Source organism: Melospiza georgiana, chromosome 22 (genome assembly GCF_028018845.1).
Source record: "Melospiza georgiana isolate bMelGeo1 chromosome 22, bMelGeo1.pri, whole genome shotgun sequence".
Taxonomy (NCBI): Eukaryota; Metazoa; Chordata; class Aves; order Passeriformes; family Passerellidae; genus Melospiza; species Melospiza georgiana.
The window spans coordinates 7,825,445-7,844,815 of NC_080451.1; the positions used below are offsets into that span (position 1 = coordinate 7,825,445).

Consider the following 19,371-nt stretch of genomic DNA (forward strand, 5'->3'; position numbering starts at 1 on the left):
GCGGGGCACTGCTGGCGGGGTTTATCGTTTTAATCGCTGGAAAGGCAGGCGGTCTGGGCAGAGCTGAGCCTGAGGCTGGCCTGGAGCGGCTCTGGAGGGGCAGTGGTGAGGGTGAGCGCGCTGCGAGTGGTGCCAGCGGGGCGTGCGGTGAGCCCGGCCGAGGCGGGCGGGGCGCGGGGAGCCGCGTGTCCCACGCTCGCTTTGCATCGGGCAGCGCGGGGCAGCGGTGGGCTGGCGGCAGCGGGGAGTGGGGGTACGGGGGGCTACGGGTGCCTGGGGCGGTGGGGAGGGGTTCTCTGGGTTGGGCTATGTGGCCATCCACGGCAGGAGGAGGGTGCCGAAGCATGTCGCGGTCCACGGGAGGACCTGCCAGTCTCCTCCTGCTGCGAAGAGCCAGGATGCGGTGTGGCGTGGCTAGTGCTTGGCTATGTCCCCCTTCTTGAGGATGATCTGTCGCTGCCAGGGCGCCAGCTTTGTCTCATCGTACCCGAGAGTCCTTAGCTTTTCCGACTGCTCCTTCTCCTTCTCCTCCTCCTCCCGCTTCAGCTTCTCCTGCTCTTTCCTGCTCAGCAGCACAGGGCACAGGGCGCCGCGGTCACCAGAGCCGCGGGGGCCGCCGTGCCCGCCCACCCAGGGAAGGGGCTCGCTGCACTCACCGTTTCTGCTCCCTGCGAAGGCAAAGGGAACACTGGGGTTAGTAGAGCCGCGGGAGCCACCAGCTGGTGCAGCATCCCCCGACCCTGGCTCACCTCTCCTCCTCCAGCTTCTTGCGCAGGATGTCCCTCCTCCAGGCCGGCATGCTGGCCAGGCGCGCCTCCTCTTCCTTCTCCTGCAACAGACAGCCGAGTTACCGGCACTGCCCGCCCTCACTGCCGGCACCGTGGGGCCGCAGCATCATCCTGGGGCGCGGCACCGCATCCCTCTGGCAGCGCCCTCCGTGGCACGGCACCGGTGGGGTTCACCGGCACACGGCTCGCCGACGGTGCCCGCTTCGGTGCCCACCTTCCGCCGGCGCCGGGAGGAGGAAGGAGCGCGTGGCGTGGCCACAGCCCTTGCAGCACACCACAGCTTTATTGCACGACACGCGGGGGCCCACACTGCCCCGGCACCGCAAACGCCACACCAGAGGGGAGCGCGGCCCCGCCGCTGCGCCTCCCACACAACACACAGCCACGGCAAGCGGCACACACTGCAACCTCGGCCCGGGGCCGCAGAACAGCGCCCAGCCTTCTGCCAAGCTCAGCTGCACCACGAGCCGCCGAGGCAGGAGAGCGCACCCTGCACCAGCCCACAGCTGTCCCCTGAGCTTGCTGCTGCCCCATGCCACACCACTGGCACGGCCTGCAGCATCTCGTTGGAATCAAGTGTCGAACATCTCCGCCTCCTTCTCCTTCCAGAAGGAGAAGCTGCGGTCAATGAAGCGGCAGAGGTCCTCCTCGCTGAACTCTCCCAGCTCCGGTACCGGCACTGCTGCCCCCTGCCCTTCCGGGGCCATGCTGGGGGGCTCTGCCAGGCTCTCTACCACTGCCACGGGGTCATCCCCAAAAAACTCCTGCACGAGGTCCTCAAAGCCGTCGAACCAGTGGCGGTGGCCAGCCTCGATCTGCTCCAACACGGTGCGGTGGAAGCGGCGGACGCGGTGCCAGCTGTGAGTGCCCAGGCGGTCAAACATCTCATAGCAGAGGAGGTGGCGGAAGCGCCGCTCCTCGGGACTGAGGGGCATCTCCAGCAGCTGGAAGTAGCCCAGCATGAAGAGGTCGAGCGGGAGGCTGTCGTGGGGCATGGGAGAGCCGCCGACGTAGGGCAGGAAGTGTTGGGGCCAGTAGAGCACCGTGGTGCGGCTCAGCCGCCGGATCTGACGCCCTGGGACCCGGCGGGCAACACTCCTCCAGCGGGCCAGCAGCCGCCCCGCTGCCGGTCGCCGCCTCCCCGGCCGCCGTGCCCGCTCCTCCCCGGGCACCGCCGAGAGCGCCCGCTTCTTCCAGTGCTCCAGGAAGAGGAAGACTGCGCGCTCCTTGCACCCCTTGGTGCGTTCATGTGTGCTGCTGGGCTCTGGCAGCGCTGCCCTGCTCCTCCGCAGCGCCCCATCCCCGTATTCCTCCTCCAGGATGGGCCGGCGGGCGCTACCAGGGGGCTGCACCCGCTTGCGCTTGGTGACCCTGGGGGCAGGCGCGGGGGCTCCCCCCGGCCCCTCGTAGTTGGCCTTGAGGCTGCGGACGGACACACCGCAGCCCAGGATCTCGCTGCGGGCGTCGTGCTGGGCACCGGGGCCGCCCCCCGCTCCCCCCGCCCCGGGGCTCTCCCGGCCCCTCGGGGTGGCCGGGGCTGCGGCCGCGCTCCTCGGCACCGGGGGGGACCGGCTGCCGCGGGCGGGCGCGTCCTGCTGGGCGAGGGCGAAGCGCCGGGGGGGTGCCGGGGGCGCGGGGAGCGGTGCGAGCGGCAGCAGCTCCTCCTGCGGCCCCCCTGGAAGCGGCTGCCCCGCCTCGTGCATCACCCGCAGGCTCCCCAGCTGCCTCTCCAGGTGCTGCACGTCCTCCTCCCGCATCGGCTGCCCGGCGGGTCCCGGTACGCCCCCGCGGCACAGGGGCGGCGAGCGGCTCCCAGGCTGCGGCGGGAGAGAGGGCAAAGGGGCTCCTGAGGCCGTGCCGCACGCCCCGCGCTCCGCTGCCGCCGTGTGTGGCATCCCCGGGGTGCGACACCCCTGCATGCAGGTAGGGTGGTGCCCAGCCCAGTCAGGAGCCGGGGGCAATGCCACGCACGCCGTCTCGCCGGGTCCTGAGCTGCTTGGGCCGTGCCCGCGCCGCGCTCGCCGCCGCAGCACGAGGGACCCCCCTACCTTGCGCCGCTGCTCCTCTTCCTCCTGCATGCGGAGCTGCAGCTTGCGAACCATCACCTGCCGCTTCCACTCGGGGATGGGCCGGCCGTGCTCGTCCTGGCTGGGCACCAGCGCCTCCACCTCCGCCGCTGCCCCAGCGCCTGCTGCCGGCACCGGCGAGCTCCCGTTGAGCACCGGCTCCGGAGAGCCCCCTGCCAAGCAGCGCGGCGGCCCGGCAGCCTCGGGGGTGGCCGGCGGGGTGGGCGTCCTGGTGGGTGACGGGGAGGACACTGGCGACTCTGCCTGTGGAAGGAGGGAGGGAGGGCGGTGGGCACTTGCCGTGCCGTGCCGTGCCGCGCCGCCGGCTCCCCTGGCCCCCATCACCACCTACGTTGGCCCCTGCCTGGCCGCTGCCGGAGAAAACAGTGGTGAAGCCTTTGCTCTGTGGCGTTGGCTTGAGGCTCTTCCCAGCTTTGATCTCGGCCAGCAGCTCCGAGTTGTCGCCGGTGGGGGACATCATGTTGAAGGACTTGGTGCCTGAAAGGAGGCAGAAGGGGCAGTAAGCACCCCGGCAGCACCATCTCCCTGCCCCTGTGAATCCCCCACCAGCTCGCAGGGTAGGGGGGTGAAGGGGTGGCTGGCTGGCTGCCCCCTCCACACTATCCAGGAGCCCCTGAAGCAGCATCCAGACACCCAGCTCAGCATCCACCGGAACAGCACATCACCAAACTCCCGGGTCCATCAGACCCCAGTGGAGCAACCCCCCAGCACTCAACAGCCTGGCACCCCAGCTCCACAGATCTGTAAGAACAGCACTCCAACAGCAGCTTACAGGGTCCATGGCACCCTGCTGCAGCAGCACCCCGGCACCCCAACACTCAGCTGCAAGGGTCTCAGCCCGGCCCCAGCCCCGAATGCCACTCCATGCCCCCGAGGCACTGTGTCGCAACAGAAGCGTGCCTCTGGAGGGATGGCTCCGTGTCCGGTGGCAGCCTTGCCACTGCAGGACAGCTCCTACACTCCCCTGGCATCTCCCGGCAGCGATGCACCGACAGCCTGAGCCACGCTCCCTGCCAGCCCAGTGCCCAAAGGGCTGCGTGGCACCTGCACCCCACAGTCGTGCCACCCGCCTCGCGAGCACCCACCGTCCGTGCCAGCCATGCGTGACTCCCTAAAGTCCCATGGTACCGTGCCAAGGCAGAGCCCCCTCCCCGCGGCCGGCGCCCGCAGCTCGCCCCGCTCGGAGCCAGAGGGCTGCGGGTGCTGAGGGCCCAGCGGGACGCTCGCGCTGCCATCCAGCGCCGGCTGGGACCCCCCGGTGCCGGGAGCCGGCGCTAATAAAGCGGCCAAGCCCGCGGGCTGCGCTCAGCGCCGGGGGAGCGGCCGCAGCGCTCACGTGGCGGGGTCACGCCGGCCGGCTGAGCGCGAACAAAGGCGCTCTGTGTGCGCGGGGCCGCCGCTGCCCGGCCCTGCCAGCCCTGCCCTGGCGCCTCCGGCGGCCCCGCACCGCCGCTCGGCGTCCCGCGTGGCACCGGCGACGCGCGGCAGCGAGGGCGGGCAGGTGGCGGCGCCCGGGTTGTCGCCATCGATGCCATCGATGCCCCGCGGGCGCGGCACGGGGCCTGTCCGGCTGTGCCCCGCGCCAGGGCACCCCCCGAGCAGGGAGGAGCGTGGGGCCGCGGTACTTACTCTTCATCTGCCTGAGCGCCTTTCCTCCTAGGGAGAGAAGCAGAGAGGCGGCGCGGGGCGCGCGGCAGAGGAAGGATTTGGCCACCGCGAGACAAGAGAGAAGAGAAGCGGCCAGCAGTGAGAGCAGGCAGGGGCGAGCGGGCGTGGGAGCCCCCGCGCCGACACCGGAGGAGAGAAGGACAGAGAGGCTGTCAGGAGCCGCGCGGCCCGAGCGCCGCGGGAGGAGACGAGCCAAGGAGGTCAATGCCACAGTGCAGCCATCGGGACGGTGCCCAGGATCGCTCCCCGTGCCCACCCGGCACCCTGCCACTTACTTCCCGTAGAGGACGAGGAGCGGCGGGGGCCGGCGGGAGTCTCGGCCAGCGGGGGCGGCGGCGGGGGCGTCGGGCAGGCGGTGTCGGGCAGCGGCGGGGGCGGCGGTGGGGGCGGCAGCTCGGCACCGGACTTGCTCTCCCCATTGCTCATGGTGTCCGTCGAGATGGGTGATGCCTGCAAGGGAGCATGGGCAGGCGTTGCTCGGTGCCCGTGCCGCTGAGCTGGGCACGGCCTCGCGGGGCAGGGCTCACCTCCTCGGTGTGCGCCATTCGCTGCGGGCCTGGCTGCTCGGCCACGACGTGCCCCAGGTGCTTGTAGTAGTCACCGGTGCTCGGCTGCTTGCCGAAATTCCTTGACCGCCTGCTGGAGTCGGCCCGGCGCAGGCCCTCGGGGCTGCTGTCACGCGATGCCAGCTGCAATGGGGAGCCCACCTCAGCCCCGCCGTGCCCGGCTGTGACCGTGGCACAGGGCTGGAGTGGAGTAGGACCGTGCCAGTTTGCCTTGGGGCAGATGCAGAGCTGGGACGGACAACGGGTGCGTGCCCTGGGGTCTGTTCGGCAGACGGCTCTACCAGGGGCTGCGTGCCATGTTGGCAGCGTGCGGCATCAGTGCCTGGCACTGTGACCCCATAGCTGTGCCCAGGATCCTGCCCAAGCCTCCCCCGGGATAACCCCCTGGGAACAGGAGTGCCGAGCCCCAGCCCCGCGGATTACAGGAAGCTTATCCCGCGCGGGGCTGGGGCCGGCTTCCAAACCTCCCTCTGAACAGGGCTCTCAAGCAGCGCAGCCTCAGCTCACCCCGGCGCATTCCACAGCGGCTTTGCGAGCTGTGCTGCCGAGTGCTGCGCTGCAGGGGGCTGTGCCTGCTGCCTGGGCTCGGGGTGCCATCGTGGCATAGCCCTGCTCCCCTTGCTTGGGGCCCCACTATTTGCATTTCCCCGATGCCACCTCCACCCATGGCATTTTCACGGCGAGCCCAGCTGCTCGCTGCCACCGCCACCAGCCCCAGCTAAGTCAACAAACGTCAGCTCAGTGCTTCCTACTGCAGCTGCCATGGGAATTGTGCCAAGCCTGGCTCCCACTCCGGCAGTCCCAGCCCCGGTCTGGCACAAGGGTCTGTGCCGCTGAGCCCCATTCCATGGGGCACCCACACCGCTGTGGCACCGCTCTGCCACACGCTCACACCTCCCCAAGGCAGTCCATTGCCCTGGAAAGCACTAAGGAGCCAAGGCCATGCACAAGGAGCACTGTGGGGTCCCAAACCCACCACGTGCCTGGCACACACTGCTCTGCTGAGACCCCCATCCCATGTGCCCTGTCCCCCAGAGCATTGGGCTCTGCCAGTGTCCTGACCATGTCCAGAATCCTGCCCCTGGTGAGGTGGTGAGAGCCACGGTAGGGGGTCAGGGCGGCCCCAAACCTACTGCATCCTTATGCCCCCCCAGCCCGCCATGGAGGGCTGCACCCCTCTTACCTGTGCACGCCTGGCTGAGCCCTCTCAGCTCCTGGCAGCGCTGGCTGTGCCACCCGACACCTGTGGCGCGGGCGACACCGGAGCCGGCCGCTCGGGTTACCGCCTGCGCAGCTGCCCACGCCCAGCTCGGCATGGTGCCTGTGGTATCGCCGGGCCCATGGGCGCGGCTGCCATGGCGTGGTGCTGCCCGGTGCCCCAGCCAGTGCATGGCCCACCCAGTGCCATGGAGCCACCAGAGCCTCACTGAGCCCACCTTGCTGCATCCTCACTGCTGGCTGAGCCCCAGCCCTCCCAGCGCCTGCCAGCATTGCGGGCATGTGGCCTCCGGCTGGGACTGTCCCCTCCCAGTGCAGGCAACAACTGCTCAGATGGATGGGTGCCCTGTGGCATGTCCCTCCCGGGTGGTGTGTCCCTCTTGCTGTGTCTGGGGCGTGGTGCAGGGGACACGGTGCATGGGGCCGTACCTCTCGGCGCAGCGCCTGGCTCTCCACATGCCGCAGGTTGTTCTTGGCCCGCACGTAGATGTCAGCGGTGTGGGGGGCAGCGGGGGGCGCAGGTGCAGGGTAGCCAGGGGGTGGCGGGGGTGGCCGGGTGCTGGGGGGTGGGGGTGGCGGTGGGGGGAAGGCAGGGGGTGGTGGCGGCGGGGGACCCTCGCCTGCTGGGCCCCGGCCCCGCGGCCGCATCTCAGGGTCCAGCATGTCCATGTACGCCTGCATGTCCGCCAGCGCCGGCTCAGGCACCCCTGCGCAGGGCAGGGGGTCAGGGGGGGCTGGACCCGCGCCCCCCGCCCCGCGCCCCCTGGCCCCGCACTCACGGGCGGCGGGGGCCCCTGGGGGGCCGCCCCTCTTCTCCCCGGTGCTGGACTGGCTGGAGTGGCAGGAGTCGTAGTTGGAGAGGGTGCTGGCAGGGGAGCCCACCTCGAAGCGCGCCTGGGGCACCGACGCCGTGGTGTTGGGCGAGGACATGCCCGAGTCGGGCTGGCGGCATTCCCCGTCCGCCGAGGGGTCTCGGGACAGCACGCGGTGCTCCACGCTCTGCTGGCACAGCCCAGGGGTCAGGGCAGGGCTGGGGAGGCCCCGGTGCTCCCCGTGTGCTCCCCACGCCCTCATCCCTGTACCATGTTCTCCACGGTGCGCAGGTACTGGGCGCAGTGGCTGTGGCCGTTGTAGTCGGCGAGGTCGGCCGCCGTGTAGCCATCCTGGTCACGGATGCTGAGGTCGGCACCGTTCACCACCAGGATCTGGCAGCACTGGGGAGAGTGGGGGCGCACGGCAGGGCTGGAAGGAAGGCCCTCCCCTTGCCCTGACACCCTGTTGGCCACCAGCACCCACCTCCAGCTCGCCATTCTCGGCGGCATCGTGCAGCGGCGTGCCGCCCCAGCCGTCGGCGGTGATCTCCCCGCCGTGCAGCAGCAGCCAGCTCAGCACCTTGGCGTGGCCACGGCTGGCGGCAAAGTGCATGGCTGTGGCCCCCTCAGCATCCCGCTCCGACAGGCTCACCGTCGTGAAGCTCATCTGTGTGTGGGCAGGCAGGCTGAGCACTGGGGCCCTGTGCCACCTCACTTTGCCACCATGGCCTGCCGCGCCCGGACGGCGCTTACCAGCCACACGATGACAGTGTTGTGGCCCATCTGGGCAGCAGCGTGCAGTGGGGTCATGCCGTCGTAAGCCCGAGCGTGGGGGTCAGCCCCACAGTCCTGCACCAGGTACTGGATGATCTCCAGGTGGCCTTCCTGGCAGGCGAGGTACAGCGGGGTGGCCCCCGTCTTGGTCTGGGCACTCAGCGTGCTGCAAGTGGGGCACAGCGCCCGTCACCCGTGGCCACTGCTGCTGCCAAGGGTGGGACAAGGGGCGGGCAGGATACAGGGACATGGGGGCTTGTAGGACACAAGGAAAATGGGCAGGTGCAGGGGAAACAGCTGTGGGCAGGCAGGGCAGTGCCAGGGCTGGGAGCTGTCCACCCCATGGCTTCCCATGGGTCCCGGTGCTGCTGCGGTGGCTGCAGCTGCAGCGGGAGGTCACTAAGTTAATCAGCCTGCTTAGGCTAAGCTCCTTCCTCCGGCTGTTTTTGGACACTGCAATTTAGTCGTATTTTAAAGTAAGCTGCTTACACAGCACCGGCCGTGGAGCCGGCGGGGAAAGGCCAACCTGCGCCATGATGCCCAGCTGCTGGGTGCTGGTGTCCCCTCGCTGCCCCAAAAGGCCTTGGCATCCTCGTGTCTCTCATCCTGAATTGTGTATCCCAAATTGTACAACCCAAATCCTGAATCCCACATCTTTTACCCCACAGACCCATAATCTGCATCCCACATCCCCACATCCTGCCTCCCGACCCCACAGGAAGCTGTTTTATTAAGTGCTCCATAAAAAAAAAAAAAAAAACAAACCCTGTTGAATATTTAAAAAAGGAAGAGCAATAAATACTCTGCTCTGTTATCGCAACGATCGCAGGCCCTAAATAATTGATCCCTGTAACTGTGAGACGGGCTGTGGCCAGCACTCCCTTCCCGCTGTCCCTTGCGTGCCGTGCCACCGAGTGCCTGCCCCGTGCCCAGCAGTGCCAGGCTGGCACAGCCCCGTGGGCTCCCCGAGCTGGGGATGGGGCTTGGGGCGGCTGCAGATTGGGGTGCTGGAGCCAGCAGGAGCTCAGGCACAGGGGCAGTCCCTGATTCCCATTTCTCAGTAATTGGGAAGGGGTTAAGCCACTCGGGCCCTGCCGCTAAACTGCTTTGGCAGATGGCTGAGCCCCCATGCTGGGCCGCCGGCTGCCGGGGGCGATGCGAAGGTGGGCCGGGAGCATCCCACAGCGGCACCGCGGATTGGATTTCGCAGCTGTAACGGAGCCTCCGGGCAGGCGCGGGGCTGGGAGCAGGGCCAGCCCTAAATAATTCAGGGGGAAGGCGGTGACAGCAGCGGAACAACCCCGGCAAGCGGCGTGAAAGGCAATGCGAGCGCCGTGCCACACCTGGGCTGGCACGGTGGGCGTCGAGCAGGAGCAGTGACCGGTTTGGGGCCGGGCTTGGGCTGCAGGGGTTAATCCCAGAAGTGCTCAGGGCTAAGCTGGCACACCTGGGGCAAGGAGATAAAGAACTGGGGCTGGGACAGCTCTGGCCAGTGAGTGCCAAGGGATTCAGGGATCTCTGTGGCTCTGCCTTGAGGAGAAGATGCAGAGCTCTGGTGTTGTGGCACCCAGAGACAGAGGGGTGCCGAGTGCTGGTTCACATTCCGCTGCCTCAGGACTCCCTGGATGTGGGAGAGCTGTGCAATCCCTCCCATCCACAACCCCAGAGCCTTCCAGGGACAATGTGGAGCAACAGCGCATCCCCCCGGCTCCGCTTTGGCTGGGTCTCTGGGTTATTTCTAGTGGCCTCTGCCCACCACAGGAAATCGGATTAGCGGCCACCTAATCACCTGCTGCGGCCTCGTGGCCAGGCCCGGCATCGCGGGCCCTGTGGGCTGCTTTGCCACGTAACGGGGGCACCAGCCCGGCCCCGGGCACCGCTCAGGAGGGAAAAAGGGGATGCTGCCGCCACGGAGCCGTCCGGGAGAGGCTGCCGTGCCCAGCAATGCCCACGGACCTGGGCAAGCGGAAAGGTCGTCTCCGGCGCGGGGAGCAGCCTCTCCTCGGCGGTCAGCCTAATCCATTTACATAACAGCGGGCGGACAAAGGCGGCTGTGTTATCGCCCCGCGCCAGGAGCCGACTCAGCGGCCAGTGACAATATTTCTGCCAGCGCTCGCCCCTCTCCTCCTCTCCCTTTCTTTCTGGGCCATAAAGAAGGTGCAGCTGCCTGCCCGGCCTGATAACGCGGCCGCGTTGCCCTTGGAGCTGGGGGACCAGGGTGGCTGCAGCGTTCGTCCCCAGTGCTGGCACCTTGCCCGGTGGCTGGAGGGAGGCTTGGGGGCACAGCCGGCACCCCGTTCTCCCACTAACCCCGCTCCTGCTGGTGGGTGCCAGCCTTCCGGCAGACCCTGTCTCGCTGCCAGCAGTTACCTGGGGCAGTGTCCCAAGAGGAGTCGCAGGGAAGGGAAATCCCCTTTCACCGCGGCGTAGTGGACGGGCAGCGCTCCCGTGTTGGTGGCTGCCGTGGGGTCGCTGCCTCCGAAGCGGAGGAGCCACTCGATCACCTCGTGGTGACCGAAGCGGGCTGCCAGGTGCAGGATGGTGGCACCAGAGTTGTCTGTGTCCTGCAGGAGGAAGTGGGACGGCTGTCAGCGCCAGGCACCAGCCCTTCCGGCAAGGGGGTTGGGGACCGCAGGGGCATCCCCCAGCCCGGAGCTGTGCCAGGCGGGTGGGGCGGACAGGGTGGAGTTCCGTCCGTACAGAGCGGGGCCGGAGCAGGAGCACAGAGCATCGGAGCGACCGTGGGACCAGCGTGTCTGCCTCCGTCAGGGGCCTGCGTCCGCACACAGTGAGTGCAGCACAATGCCCTCCTTGTTCGGAGCCCCTAACCGCGAACTCGCCGCCGAGCCCCGCTGTGCCGCCGGCCCGTCCGCCCTCCGCGCTCGGTGGGGCGCGGGTAGCGCTGGCCCCTGGCCAGGAGGTCGCCGATGCGTGCTGACCCCTTCCTTCCCGATTAATCTCCTCTCCCAGCCCCGCCGCCTCCTCTTCCTTCGGCCGTCACATGTCTTTAACTCTCGGCCGGCCCCGGGGCAAGCCGCTTACCGCCGCGGTCCCGCCGTTGTGTAACCGCGGAGGGGGCGGCAGCCCCGGGCAATATGTGCTGCCCTCGCGGCTGAGACCCTCCGGGATGCCGGGGACTCTCCGGGTCCGTGGGATGCCGGCCGCTATGCGCGGCGGAGCCCTGCCCGTGCCGGCTGGGACGGACCCCGGCTGGCCGTCGGCAGGGTGGAAAGCACCACGCGTGACCGTGTCCCCGCGGCCACCGCCACCCACACGGGACCGCGGAACGCCTCCCCGGCCGCCCGCGCCACCGAGGGCCCCTCCGCCGCCCCCCGCGCCCCCGCTCGCACCTGCACGCCGCAGCCCCCCTGCGTGAGCAGCCACTGGAGACAGGCGAGGTTGCCGGTGGCGGCGGCGTCGTGGGCCGGTGTGGCCCCGTTCCGCGCCCTCGCGTCCCCGCGGAGCGCGGCCTCGGCCGCCAGGTACCGGAGGCAGGCGAGGCGACCGGCGCGGGCGGCGTGGTGCGCGGGGGACGCGCCCAGGGCGTCCCGCAGCCCCGGCCGCAGCAGCCCGGCCGCCCGCAGCCCCCGCAGCGCCTCCACGTCTCCCTGTCGCGCCGCCTGCAGCGCCCGCTCCAGCGCCATCCCGGCGGCGGCCCCGGCCCCAGCGGCCCCGGTGGCGGCCCCGGCCCCGGCGGCCCCGGCCGCCGCTTGGCACTGTGCGGCGCTCCCGCCCCGCCGCCCCCCGGCCCCGCCGGCTCCTCCTCTCCCTCCCCCGGGGCCGCCCCTCCGCCCGCCCCGCCCGACGGCGCGGCGATTGCCCGCTGCTCGGGACCCCCGCCCCGCTCCCCTCGGCCCCTGCTGGGGCTGCCGCGCTTTGCGGAGTGGCGGACGGGACCAGGACCGGCACCGGTGCAAGTCCGGGTGGACCCCAAAGCGGACCGTTCGCAGCTGCCTGTCCGCGGCCTCGTGTAGCGGCCCCACGGGTGTCCCCTCCCGCCGCCCGCCCAGGCAAGAGGCGCGGCAAAGACGGGCTCCTCCGGCACCCTCGACGTGCGCTGCCGGTCCTGGCCGTTCAGGCAGAACGGGGGGCTCTGGGCGGGAGGCTGTCCAGCCTCAGCCGGCGGCGGGGTGCCGGCAGCCAGGCACGGTCCGCTTTGGTATCCACCCAACCCTGCAGCGGTCCGGTCCCGGCCGCCGCTGAAAAGTTGTTTTATGAATCGCTGCCGGGGCAGCGGGCGGTGCGGGCGGACAGGCGGGAGACCCTCCGTCAGCACCGCGGACAGCGCAGGTGCTCCTCGATCAGCACCGAGGACAACGCAAGGCCGCCCTGCCCGCCTCCTTCCCTGCCTGTCCCCCGCCCTCCCTGCCCGGCCCTCCCGCCGGTGGTTTATAAAGCCGGTAGCGGTATGGAGAGCGGGAGCGCCATGTCCCCACCGGGCGTTGCGCGGCAGGCACCCGGCTCCGGCCCCGTCCTGCCTCCGCCGAGCTGTGCAAAGTGACAGCTCCGGCATTTCCAGCCCGCTGCGCCCGCGGGCGGCCCCGCCTGCCCTCAGACCCTCCGGTCCCTCACGGAGACTCGCCGCCGCGCTCGCACCGACGAGAGCCGAGAGCTCCGGGTGGGTGAAGCCCTGAGTGCCGTGGCTCCCGGGCGCGATCCTGAACCCCCTCCGGACCCTGCGAGCTGTCACTGTCTGCTCGGGACTCGCCAGCACCCGACCCAAAACCCCGGGGCGCTACCAGGAACTGCGTTACAACCGGAGAGAGCCGACGGCGCCGGGAACGCACCGGGAACGGTGCTGCCCGTGCCGACCCTAAGCCGGTGGCTCCTCACGAGTCCCCGAGCTGGCGGGGGGACCCCAGTCCCGGCGGGCTCACACGAGCCCGCGGGCAGCCCCGGGCCCCAGTCCCGGTGAGCTCACACGAGCCCGCGGGCAGCCCCGGAGCCGCCCGGTTCCGCGCTCCGCCCCGCGCGCTGTCCGCCAATGGCGCGGCTCGGCGGGGGCGTGTCCGGGCGCGGCGGGGCGGGGCCAAGCGCGGCGGTGCCGCAGCGCCGCTGCGGGCGGGGCGCCGGTGCCGCCATGTCGGAGCCGGGGGCCGCGGGCCCTAGCCCGGCCGCCATCCAGGTGTCCAGGTACGGCCCCGCCGCGCTCGGGGACCCGGACAGGGCTGGGCAGGGAGGCGGGCGTGCTGGGGGCCGCGGGCGGGTGCCGGTCTGCGATGGAGATGCTGCCCGCCCGCCCTGCTGCCGGCAGCGGCGGCGCCGCCCGCTTTAGTCATGCTGTCAGTGACACTGACCGCGGGCAGAGCGCAGCAGCGCCGCGCCCGTGCTCCGTGCTGCGGGGGCTGGCAGCGGGCAGCGCTGCCGCGGCTCTCCCGGGCGCGGCTCTCCCGGGCGCGGTTCTCCCGCCAGTGTCCCCGCGGCTCTCGGGCGCGGTCGCGCTGAAGCAGCATCTCCTGTCCGTGCCAGCGCGCAGCCGCTGCCCCGGTGCCCCCCGGGCGTTATTCGCCGTTGGCAGGAAGCGCGGCTGCTGCCGGGAAGCCGCGTGGAGCAGCGGCACGGGCCCGGCTCGGTGTGCGCCTCACCGGGGCCGGCGGGGTGGGGCCCTGGTGAGCCGCGGGGTGCCCCGGCAGAGGCGCCCTGCTTCCTTCCGCTCACAGCGGTTTCCACCGCCGCTCACAGGAAGCCGCGTGCGAGCAGCGATGTCCCGGCAGCTCAGCCGGTGGGCGATATGCTGCCTCCGGGCAGCCGCACCGGGGCTGGGCTGGGGGCGCGGCAGGGGTTGCGAGCTCTCATGTGCCTCCTTCGGCAGGATTATGCGCCCAGACGATGCCAACATCGCGGGGAATGTCCACGGGGGAACCATCCTGAAGATGATCGAGGAGGCAGGAGCCATCATCAGCACCCGCCACTGCAATTCCCAGGCCGGGGTGAGTAGGTGCCGGTGTGTCTGCCAGCGTCTGGCACGGTGACCTTCCACTCCCTGCCGTGTCTCACTGGGAGCGTTTCCTCCTGCATGCAAATCTGGCTGCAGCCAGGTCCCAGTAGCTGGAAGCATTCTGCTGAAATTGTGGTTTACCATGAGAAACATTATTACTCATTATTGCTGTTAATGTTTTAACTCCTGAGAAAGGCAAGTTGGGGCAACTCTAGTGGTGCTTACAGATGGGGAAGGAAGCACGGCCAGTGGCTGATAAAGGTGGCGGTTGCAGTATCCGAGCCGCACACGGCATGGCAGGTTTGGCTGGTGTCAGGGAGCTGCCAGCTGTGGACCCGTGGCGTGGCTGTGATCACTCTCTTGGCTGTCTCACCGTCCCCAGGAGCCCTGTGTGGCTGCACTAGCACGGGTGGAGCGGACGGACTTCCTGTCACCGGTGTGCATCGGCGAGGTGGCCAATGTCAGTGCCGAGATCACCTACACCTCCCGGCACTCTGTGGAGGTTCAGGTCAACGTCATGTCTGAGAACATTTTAACAGGTGGGTGGCTGCTGCTGGCTGTGTTCCAGAACACCAGGAATAACGGTGAGCTTGCAGAGGTGACCCCATCCTCTGCTCCATCACATTCGGCAGAGAGGAGATCTATTGACAGAGCGGGGAGTGGAGGGAGGGCTGGTGCTGGGGAGGGAGGCCAAGCAGGCTCCCTGGGATTTATGGCTCCATTGTAGTGAAAAACAGCAAAATCTGTTCGTAGCTCTTCCTGCCTGATTTGCTGCCTGTGGCTGCCTTTGGCCTGAAAAGTCCCTTTTCCTGCTGTTGCTGTGACAACCAGTTCTGCTTGCTGGGACATCTTCCCAAAAGCACATTGTCACATCCGCTAAGAGCTAAAGCCTGGTAGGAGCCAGCAGGGCAAGGGGCCACCAATGTCAGGGGCATTGCCAATGTGTGCCCAACCCCAGACTGGTGGCACGTAGAGCACTGCTGGCTTTGGCACCATCACCTGCTGCTCCCTTCTCCTCCAGGGGCAAAGAAGGTGACGAACAAGGCGACGCTGTGGTATGTGCCGCTGTCCCTGAAGAACGTCAATAAGGTCGTTGAGGTTCCCCCCATCCAGGTAGGACAGCTCACTTGGGTTGCCCCCAAACTGGAATTTGTCGTCCCCGTGGAATGGCACTAACCCGGCCCTGTTGGCACTCCCAGCTGTGCCTGTGGCTTTGCCAATCCCCTTCTTACCAGCCTTCTGTTCCAGTATGCGAGGAAGGAGCAGGAGGATGAGGGGAAGAAGCGTTATGAGGAGCAAAAGCTGGATCGGCTGGAAACGAAGCAGAGAAATGGCGACGTGATCTTACCTGTCATCAACCCAGGTAACACGGGCAGTGTGTACCCAGTGCAAATTGCCCAGCAGTACTGGGAGACCAAACTGGCTCCCTGGGCATCCCCAGGGCCCTGTAGGTGCACGTGTGCATTCTGAAACATCACACCAGGGATGGGGATGGGATTTTGGAGCAGCAGTGTGTGAGTGGAGGGGGAGCTGAGTGGATGTACCCTGAAGGGGCTGGTGCATGAAATCCCCTCTCCAAAACCCTGTTCCTGTATCCTTGTGTGCTTGTGTGCAGCTAGAGCTGGTTTTGGTCAGCAAGGGCTAAATGCAAGTTGTGGGCAAGAGTGGCCTCTAGGCCTGGCTGTGGTCTTCAGGCAGAGGTGGAGAGGAGAGGTGGCACATGAGGAATGTTGGGGAAGGTGATGGGGGATGAAAGTTGCTCAAATGCTTTTTTCTCCTCTGTCTTCCCTGCTCACAGACAGGCAGACAAAAGGTAAGGTCAGCGGGCACTGCTCCATGGGTGGTCATCCTGAGTGGGACTGGGCTGCTTTTCCTTTCTTTGAGCTTCTTTAATATCTCTCATCAATCCTTCTGAGAGAGGATTTCCTCTGCTGGGAGTTTGAGGGTGTGACTTCTGTCACCCGGAGGGTGTGGTGGGACGAAGGTCACCAGGATGTGCCAGGGCTGGGGGCATGGGGATGAAAGTCTTCCCACCAAGGAGAAAACAGGGGCTCTATGCAGCAGGGTCTGGGAGGTACAGCTGAGAGGGGAAGCAGACAGCAGTGTGACCCAGTTCACTCCTGTTTGCTTTCATGCTCTCTGAAAGCTTGAAAAGAAAGAAATGAGCTGAGCTAGAATAAAGTGGATGGGTGGAGATTAGAGGGAGGCAGCAGCCCGTCAGGTGATGAACAGTCTATGCTCTTGGAACTTCTCCAGCCTGCTTTAACCACTGATTTCAACATAGTTCAACTTTGCACGAGCCAGCCCCATGTTTTCTTCCTTTGGACGACTTAAGACAGGAGTGCATGGGTGCCAGCTGAGTAGCTCTCACCTTGCTTTGCTCTCTAACCAGAGCCACACACCGTTGGCTACAGCCAGTCCAGCCTGATCCACCTGGTGGGCCCGTCAGACTGCACACTGCTGGGCTTTGTGCATGGAGGTGAGTGAGCACTGCCTGTACAGCACCTGGCTTCAGCTCCAGGTGCCTTTTCCCTGGAGCAAAGTGTGGTTGGAGAATGACTGTTTTTGGTGGGCTCTGCCTCTGGAGGCATATTGACTGTCAAGGTCAGAGTTGCTTTAGCTGAGACAAAAGCTTCATCTTTTTCTGTGCCCCAAAAACTCATGTACTCGAACTGTAAATCCTACAGTTTTGTCATCGCCTGGAGTACAAGCATGCAGCGTGTGACTGCTGTTATCTGAAGTAATTTCCTCTTGGCTGGCAGCGCCCATCACCTGCAGGGCTGGCACGTGTGGTGCAAGCCCCGGGAGAGGTGTGTTTGCTGAGAGCTGGGACAACACATACTAATCCTTAAACAAACAAAACAAACATGGTCAGAGCTGTTTCCTGTTTGTGGGGCTAATCTCACCTTGTAAGGGTGAAGTTTGCTCAGAGAAATTTGGGACAGACAGAGCTGACCTTAATCACAGGTCTGTGAGGATATTGCCCTGGTATTGAGAGGAGCCTTTGTACTGGATTTTCCTGAAATTGGGACTTAGTCTCCAACTCCCCAGCATAGGTTTGGCCATGCTAAGGCCTTACTGACCTTTGTATGGTTTCCCTGAAATCCCACTGACCTCCCTGAGACAGGACCCTCTGCCTGCCCTCACAGGGGTCACCATGAAGCTCATGGATGAGGTTGCTGGGATTGTGGCTGCCCGCCACTGCAAGACCAACATCGTCACTGCCTCGGTGGATGCCATCAACTTCCATGAGAAGATCAAAAAAGGTACCAAGGGTGGTGGCAGGCACTGTGATGTTCTCTTGCCACACCCTGGCTCCCTTGGATGTGCTTTCAGGACATGCTGGCAGAGAAAATTAGACCCTGTTTGATTAATCCTGTGCTCTGCTTAATACACAGCTTAAGCATAAAACATGCAGGACTTGACTAGCCCCTCTCTGTTTCGCAGGCTGTGTCATCACTGTCTCAGGACGTATGACATTCACAAGCAATAAGTCCATGGAAATAGAGGTTTTTGTGGATGCTGACCCGTTTGTGGACGAGCCTCGGGAGCGGTACCGAGCCGTCAGCGCCTTCTTCACCTACGTGTCCCTGAGCAAGGAGGGGAAGCCCCTGCCCGTCCCGCAGCTGCTGGTAAGAGCTTTTCTCTCTGGATTGGACCCAGCAGGGCCACCACATCCCCTGCTCATCCTGCGGCAGAGCCCAGCCCAAGAAATCCTCTTCCCTTGAGTTACTCAGCGGAAAAAATACGAGCGCGAACGAGACTTCCCAGGACAGGCTTCAGGGGTTTTATTTTTGGTTTATTTGTTTTGGTTTTGTTTGTTTGTTTTGAATTTGGTTTGTGTTGTTTTGGTTTTGTTTTGTTTTTGTTTTTTATTTCTCGTGAAAATTGTGTGGAAGTTGGGGATTTTCTCCTTTCTCATTGTTGAGAACAGGCTGCATGCAGGGGGGACCCTGAGTGGCAACAGAGGCCCCCCATCCCTAATATCTGCTCCCCATGGTGTCCCCATTCCAGCCTCCTGCCTGTATCATCTCCCCTAATCCTGGCAGGGCTTTGCTGACACGGTGCTTCCGACTGGGGGTGTTGCTTAATATTTGATGTGGCACAGGTCTCCTGCTTAATGCAGGGCACGCTGGCTGTCATGTGCATGTTTGACAGAGAGCAGCACCTCACAGAAGTGTGAGGGGAGGCATGTTTCCCTCCCACACGCACTTGCAGCACACTGACACCGCAGCTTTGCACTCTTTCTGTGACCTTAGACGGAGACAGAGGACGAGAAGCGTCGCTTCGAGGAAGGGAAGGGCCGGTACCTGCAGACCAAAGCCAAGAGGCAGGCGCAGATGCAGCAGCAGGCTGCCCAGCAGTGACCTGCGTGGCACCAGTGTCCACCAAGCATACAGGTTGTTCCCGTTCGTTTTTTGTGTCCGGCCCGCGCCAGCCCCGCGCCTCCGCCCGCCCCAGCCTGCTGCCGGCTCCACCGCTTCGCTGCTGCTGCTGCTGCTGGGCTCAGCACCGCACACCTCGTGCTTCGGGCGGCTCTGAAAGCCCCCAGGAATCTTCCCAGGCACTCACCATCTGCCTGCAGAGCCGTTGTTGCTGTTTGATCCTGTTGGTGACGTTCCTGCCTGTGTCAGAGCCAGGCTGGGGGCGTGTGGCGGCTCGAGGGGCGCGTGAGGCCGCGAGTCTTTGTGCTGCTGTGTTCGACTCGCTGGTTTGTCCTACCATGCACACCAAAGCTTTCGTACGTGCTGCGCCGCGCTGGGGCCGCACTGAATGTCTGTGACATCTCTAGGTAGTTCTCTGTGCACATCTAAGTTATTTAAGGAATCCTGTGGCATAAATAAAATCTGTTTCATTGACTGGAATGAAAGGCTGACACTTTTATTTCAAAACAATTGCGCTTTTCCTCCCTCCCCCAGATCCGCCCGCGCTCCCTAAGTGGCGCCAGGCGCTCCCGGCGTTGTTTTTAAGGAAGTCTGGTTGTTTTAATGGGACTCTCAGAGCAGTTCCTGCTGGAATGTGGTCCTGGTTTGGGATGTTAAACAATAAATACCTGACAAGAGGTTTTAGTGAGGTGGGGCTGGTGTCTGCAGGGGTGCCTGCAGTGTCAGGACAGAGGGGAACGGCTTTAGACTGACAGAGTGGAAATTCAGAACAGGGATCAGCAAATGTTGTCCCTGTTCGGGTGCTCAGGCAGGAGGAAGGGATGGAGTCACGGTGCCTGGAGGTGTTCAGCGGCATCTGCACCTGCCGCTGGGTGATGGGCTTGGGGATTACAGTGGCAGTGCCGGGCGGGCGGTCGGACAGGATGATGGAAAAGGTCTCCAACCCCGACCGAACCCGAACCAGCTCCGTGACCGAACCCAAACCAGCTCCGTGACCGAACCCAAACCAGCTCCGTGACCGAACCCGAACCAGCTCCGTGAGCGAACCCGAACCAGCTCCGTGAGCGAACCCGAACCAGGCCCGGCAGCCGCGGCCCCAGCCCGTCGAACAGCACCGGAACCAACTCTCGCGAGA

General features: G+C 66.0%; 2 protein-coding genes across 6 annotated transcripts; one reads left to right on the forward strand and one right to left on the reverse strand.

Annotated features, from left to right (window-relative positions):
• Positions 1-29: 29 nt before the first annotated feature.
• Positions 30-11,557, reverse strand: ESPN (espin). Of its 2 annotated transcripts, XM_058039437.1 has the most exons (15): positions 11,264-11,557; positions 10,284-10,477; positions 7,893-8,079; positions 7,624-7,806; positions 7,410-7,541; positions 7,152-7,326; positions 6,757-7,061; positions 5,071-5,232; positions 4,819-4,993; positions 4,505-4,531; positions 3,207-3,352; positions 2,837-3,118; positions 750-829; positions 657-668; positions 30-562 (listed from the first exon to the last, which is right to left on the reverse strand). In XM_058039437.1, the coding sequence occupies exons 1-15, from the start codon at positions 11,555-11,557 to the stop codon at positions 415-417; spliced, it is 2,502 nt and encodes an 833-aa protein (XP_057895420.1). In that variant the 3' UTR covers positions 30-414. The 2 variants fall into 2 exon arrangements, with proteins under 2 accessions (XP_057895420.1, XP_057895421.1); XM_058039438.1 differs by lacking the exon at positions 4,505-4,531.
• A 1,403-nt stretch (positions 11,558-12,960) lies between these two features.
• ACOT7 (acyl-CoA thioesterase 7) lies at positions 12,961-18,721 on the forward strand. Of its 4 annotated transcripts, none has more exons than XM_058039439.1 (10): positions 12,961-13,046; positions 13,726-13,843; positions 14,234-14,390; positions 14,873-14,964; positions 15,100-15,214; positions 15,650-15,664; positions 16,244-16,330; positions 17,001-17,117; positions 17,299-17,483; positions 18,111-18,721. In XM_058039439.1, exons 1-10 carry the CDS (start codon positions 12,994-12,996, stop codon positions 18,216-18,218), a joined length of 1,047 nt encoding a protein of 348 aa, XP_057895422.1. In that variant the 5' UTR covers positions 12,961-12,993; the 3' UTR covers positions 18,219-18,721. The 4 variants fall into 4 exon arrangements, with proteins under 4 accessions (XP_057895422.1, XP_057895423.1, XP_057895424.1 ...); XM_058039441.1 differs by lacking the exon at positions 12,961-13,046 and adding an exon at positions 13,601-13,635; XM_058039440.1 differs by lacking the exon at positions 15,650-15,664.
• Positions 18,722-19,371: the final 650 nt, after the last annotated feature.